Genomic DNA, 6000 nt, shown 5'->3' with positions numbered 1-6000 from the left:
TCTATCTCTCTTTCTCTCTCCCTCTCGCTTTTTTGTACCCTTTTTTTTACTAGTCTCTCACTCGTTGTTCATGACTTTTTTTATGTCCTTCGCTTTTCTCCCCCTCTTCTCCTCCTTCTCCTCTTCCCCCTCCTCTCTTCATCTTCCTCCTCCTCCTCCTGTGTGTGTGTGTTCATGACTTTCAACATCCTCTTCTCATATTCCCTCCTATGTTTCCTTCTGCCTCTCTTCCCTCCTTTATCTCTCCTCTTTTCTTTCCTTTCCTTCTTTTTATTTCCTTCTCCACTTTCTTCAGTCTGCTCGTGTTTTCATTTCGTTAGTTTTGTCTTAATTCTCTTTCATTTTTTCTTGACGCTATTTTCTTCTATTACTCTTCTTGTATCTTCTGCTTTATCCAGCTATCTCTTTTGTACCTTCTCCTCCTCTCTTCCCTTCTCTCCTCTCATCCTTTCTCCTCTCCTCTCCTCTCCTGTCCTCTCATCTCCTCTCCTCTCCTCTCCTCTCCTCTTTCCCGCGGCTGACACAAGTAATCACAAGCAGGTTTCGGCAATGGTCTTGAGGGACAATGCCGCTCCTTCCTTTCAAGGGGGAAGCGTGGCGTTGGATTGCCTCGCGTGGACCAGAGAGGAGGCGCTGCGTGCTGAAGGACTGGTTCTCTGCACTGGAGGAGGAGGTGGTGGTGGTGGTCGTGGTGGTAGTGGTAGTGGTATTGTGTAAGGGCATGGAAACGCACGGAAGCAGATTATTTAAGTGGCCTTTTGAGCTCTTCAGTGGCGTTACGGAGCTGTGTGCTAATTGGTGTGTGGTGCTGCATCGGGGTGTGAGGTGCATGGGTGATGGGGAGTGAAATGGAGGAGGAGGAGGAGGAGGAGGAGGAGGAGGAGGAGGAGGAGGAGGAGGAGGAGGAGGAGGAGGTGGAGGAAGAGACGCAGCAGGGAATGTAGGAGCAGGAGATGGAGGAGAGTCTGTTGCGTGGGTCTTCAGGCGATGGTATGTTAATTGGTTGCCAAACATGCAGTGTGTGTTTGTACTGAGGAAAACTATTCATTGCTTCTCTATTTTATTCTTACTGATTCCGCATTTGTCCTGCAGCGCATCACACGCAGACACACACACACACACACACACACACACACACACACACACACACACACACACACACACACACACACACACACACACATAAAAAGGGACTGATTCTCAAATGACACACGGGTGGAAAAAGGGAGCAAGAGAAGCAGTGGCACGTAGTCATCACACAGACAACATTCACGTCTGTTCTCTAGATGGCAGAATGATGTAATTGCTCTTCCTTTCCCCTAAAACAAATGTGAGGCTTCAAAAAGATGACATTCAAATTAACTGATATTTTCTCGTGAATCATTGAATAGTCAGTTTTGTTCACTAATGTCTGATAAAATAGAAAAAAAAAAAAAAACATGAATAATAACTACGTCGTAAATAAAATGATGATTGATGTAAATTTCAGCAAAGATCAACATGTGAACTGAAACGATGACAAGTGAATAAAACGCGCGAACTTGCCGCTGTAAAAGGTTTGGATACATGAAACACGCTGAACCTCGCCCCGCCCCGCCCTATAGACACACACAAAGCATCACGGGCGTGGCTTGTGGGGACGCGGAAAGGCCACTTTAATAGTTCACCGTGCTGGAGTCACAATCCATGTCACTGTGAATGAGTTGCAGGGCGGGAATTGCAAAAAGACTCGTCCCAATACTAGAGAGACAAGACACTGGCCGACGCACACACACACACACACACACACACACACACACACACACACACACACACACACACACATAGTTCATTGTCTTAATGCCCCCCCCCCCTGTACATTTTCAGTGTAATTTTTTACATTGCCAAAGTAATAAACCGTATATTATTATTATTATTATTATTATTACACACACACACACACACACACACACACACACACACACACACACACACACACACACACACACACACACACACACACACACACACACACACACACACACACACACACACACACACACACACACACACACTATTTTTGTTATTGTATTTGTTGCTTCCTTCACAGAAATTAATATTGCAGCTTTTTCTTGTTTTATTAATTAGGCGTGCAGTGTTTGTATGCTACTAGATCTTTGTATGAATTAAGAAATAAATATCCAGCAAGAAGCTACGGCTCGACGGACCGTGGCTAATTACTGCTATTTTTGATGCGTATTATATGATTAAGTATTGGCACTGATGTTACCAATAAAACATTACTTATTTACTGATTGACTGAATGACTGGCCTACACACACACACACACACACACACACACACACACACACACACACACACACACACACACACACACACACACAGGGGAAAATTTACAGCATCAGGAACAAAGAAGGAAGGACAACTCAGGACAGACAAGATCCTTCATAAATCCAGACAGACGGCAGGATAGAGCAGCCGTAATTCTTGATTTATGGAAAAACACGAGAATGAGACAAAGAACTTAGAGATAATGGAGGGAGTGACGCCGAGGCAAAGCATGACTGGGATTGATAACTTAACGGAGGAGGGAGGAGAGGGAGTAAATCAAGGAGGGGAGAGGAGGGGATAGAGGAAGAAAGGGAACAGAGGGGAAGTGAGGGAAAGTGTTAGTGTGTTAGTGTGTGTGTGTGTGTGTGTGTGTGTGTGTGTGTGTGTGTGTGTGTGTGTGTGTGTGTGTGTGTGTGTGTGTGTGTGTGTTTTACCGCTACGACTCTTCTCTCTCTCTCTCTCTCTCTCTCTCTCTCTCTCTCTCTCTCTCTCTCTCTCTCTCTCTCTCTCTCTCTCTCTCTCTCTCTCTCATAACGCGGACCTGTGTTCAATAATATCAAATTGGCATGTTCTAATATTTTTCATTATGTATTGATATCTCATTGCTTTCTCTTATGTATTTTATAATTTTATCATTTCTCTGAGTTCAGTAATGAAATTAACTCCTTTATTCATTTATTCATTTATTTCAGACGCACTTGTAATATTATTGTAGCGCACCAGGTTTCAGCCCCAAGAGTTGGAATACTTTATGCATTTCCAAATTCCTGTTATTTAATTCTGTAATTCTCACTCACGCTTTCCATGTTGTCGCCACTTTTTTTTGTAATATAATGAAAATGGATGCTGGAAAAGTCATATTAAAAAAAATTTTGTTGCCATGCTTGAAAAAGAGTTGAATTTTGGTCGTTTTAATTATGATGGGAAAGTTTTTATGAAGTTCTATTACTTTGTGTATATGTATATCTGCTTTTCATCTCCCTTTTTTTTTTTTTAATGTTTGTTCCTTCATCAGGTGTAAAAGTTTTCAGCATTTTATTTACTTGAGTAGATTGTATATTAATAAGTCAGATAAAAAAAAAAAGGACCCTATGCGTTTCAGTAGCAGATTCTTTTATACCATACCATACCATATCAAGTGCGTAAAAATTGCCAAAGTTTTTACCTGCAGTTATTACATTTCAGCACAACACCGAGTATAACGAGTATACAAAAGGCATCTAACCAGGATTTTGTTTCACATATTAATTCGTGATGTATGAAGGTTATCTTTTGTATATTCATTTGACCGCTACATCTCAATATATCAAATACATATTACAGACTCACACATAAAAAGACAGAGAAACACACCACAACACAAGAAAAAATAGTAACAGACGGGAAACACACCACAACACAAGAAAAATAGTAACACAACGAGAAACACACCAGAAAACAAGAAAAAAATAGTAACACAGACGACAAAACAAACCACAATTACTAACACTCCAAAAAGACACGAAAAATCACGAGGAGAAACTCAAACACTAAGCAAAGGTTAGTTAAAACAATCTCAGTTACTCACACGTATTCAGATTGACTCTCGCCCTGGTCCCCATCCGGCCAGGCGGCGTAGCAGACAATCCTCTCCCCGCCGGCGTAGCTGAGAGTGGCGGTGGTGAAGTAGATGAGATTAGGAAGCGAGAGGCAGACGGACGAGACCCATATCCACACCACGATGAGGATGGTGGCTTTCCTCCCCATGCGTGGCCGGAGCGGGTGCATGATGGCAATGTATCTGAGGAAGGAGAGAAAGAGAGAGAGGTTAGTTGTGAAGAGCTAGTTTTCGTTGCTGTTTGTGTTGATTATTATTTGTGTCACTACTACTACTACTACTACTACTACTACTACTACTAAAGGATATATCGTTCATACAAAAATTAGCATCTCACTTTTTAAAGATATTTGAGATATTTCACCACGACAACTTCCCCATGTTTTTCCAGCGTTTATTTTCTCCTATTACTGGCCAACACACAGATGGGAGCATGTGGCTATAATTCCTAACCACAGCCAGTCCTTTGGTGGCGTCACTCAGATTCCTAATGTAAACAAAGAGCTAATTGCATCACAGGAAATATTTGCATTCACGGGGCGCTCACAAAACAATAATCCCTTGAGTTTTGTGTATTTATATTGTTTTCGTTTGCAGTTTATGGATGTGATGTATAACTTTCTCTCTCTCTCTCTCTCTCTCTCTCTCTCTCTCTCTCTCTCTCTCTCTCTCTCTCTCTCTCTCTCTCTCTCTCTCTCTCTCTGTGTGTGTGTGTGTGTGTGTGTGTGTGTGTGTGTGTGTGTGTGTGTGTGTGTGTGTGTGTGTGTGTGTGTGTGTGTGTGTGTGTGTGTGTGTGTGTGTGTGTGTGTGTTTTCCATTTAGTAAACGAATGTCATAGTACAGATATTGTCACTATAATTTTTTCAGTGGAAATAAAACACGTACTTTTCCAGAGAGAGAGAGAGAGAGAGAGAGAGAGAGAGAGAGAGAGAGAGAGAGAGAGAGAGAGAGAGAGAGAGAGAGAGAGAGAGAGAGAGAGAGAGAGAGAGAGAGAGAGAGAGAGAGAGAGAGAGAGAGAGAGAGAGAGAGAGAGAGAGAGAGAGAGAGAGAGAGAGAGAATCCTAGTATGTGTGGATTAACAAAACAGAAAATATTGAGACGAAAATAAAACTCACTTGAAAATATATATATAAAAAAATTATATAGTATTTTTTACATTCACTAATTAATTTTGCTTACTTTCCTAAATTTCTTTCATAAGTCTTTTGCTTTTTTGTCATTAATCTTCATTATGAACCTTTATGAACCTTGAATGACCCTCTTACTTGTCTCCTCCTCTGTTCCCCTTTATTGACATATCTTTGTGTGTAACTTGTAATGATCCACACTTGCTCAAAAAAATATGGAAAAATAAAGAACAAAATTATAATATTGTCTTGGCCACCACTACTAGTCTTGTCTCTTGATTAGCACTACATTATCTGAGTCTCCTCCTCCTCCTCCTCCTCCCTTCTTCTTCTTTTTCTTCTTCTTCTTCTTCTTCTTCTTCTTCTTCTTCTTCTTCTTCTTCTTCTTCTTCTTCTTCTTCTTCTTCTTCTTCTTCTTCTTCTTCTTCTTCTTCTTCTTCTTCTTCTTCTTCTTCTTCTTCTTCTTCTTCTTCTTCTTCTTCTTCTTCTTCTTCTTCTCTTCCTCCTCCTCCTCCTCCTCCTCCTCCTCCTTTTTTTTCTGAGCGTCACTCGATTTCTCCTCCTCCTCCTTCTCTTCCTCTTCCTCTTCCTCTTCCTCTTCCTCTCTTTCCTCCTACTCCTCCTGGCCCGTCACGTTGCTGTCACTCACCCAGGCAATTACACGAGCAAAGAGAGAGAGAGAGAGAGAGAGAGAGAGAGAGAGAGAGAGAGGTTAGATTGAATACCTCACTTGTAAATTATCCGATTGCAATTCAGAGAGAGAGAGAGAGAGAGAGAGAGAGAGAGAGAGAGAGAGAGAGAGAGAGAGAGAGAGAGAGAGAGAGAGAGAGAGAGAGAGAGAGAGAGAGAGAGAGAGAGAGAGAGAGAGAGAGAGAGAGAGAGAGAGAGAGAGAGAGAGAGAGAGAGAGAGAGAGAGAGAGAGAGAGAGAGAGAGAGAGAGAGAGA

At 41.8% G+C, this 6000-nt stretch overlaps 1 protein-coding gene across 3 annotated transcripts in view; it reads right to left on the bottom strand.

The window, feature by feature from the left end:
- The window catches only part of LOC123509877 (tachykinin-like peptides receptor 99D), a 118545-nt gene that overhangs the window by 12594 nt on the left and 99951 nt on the right, over window positions 1-6000 (bottom strand). For all 3 annotated transcript variants that reach the window (XR_006676312.1, XM_045264472.1, XM_045264473.1), the window contains exon 2: window positions 3899-4111. Coding sequence is in view for 2 of the 3 variants with exons in the window: in XM_045264472.1 (XP_045120407.1) it covers window positions 3899-4111 (213 nt within the window). In the remaining variant the exon portion in view is untranslated. The remainder of the gene's footprint in view (window positions 1-3898; window positions 4112-6000) is intronic.

Source organism: Portunus trituberculatus, chromosome 27 (genome assembly GCF_017591435.1).
Source record: "Portunus trituberculatus isolate SZX2019 chromosome 27, ASM1759143v1, whole genome shotgun sequence".
In the NCBI taxonomy this organism is placed as follows: domain Eukaryota; kingdom Metazoa; phylum Arthropoda; class Malacostraca; order Decapoda; family Portunidae; genus Portunus; species Portunus trituberculatus.
This window is presented reverse-complemented; position numbering and strand designations above follow the sequence as displayed.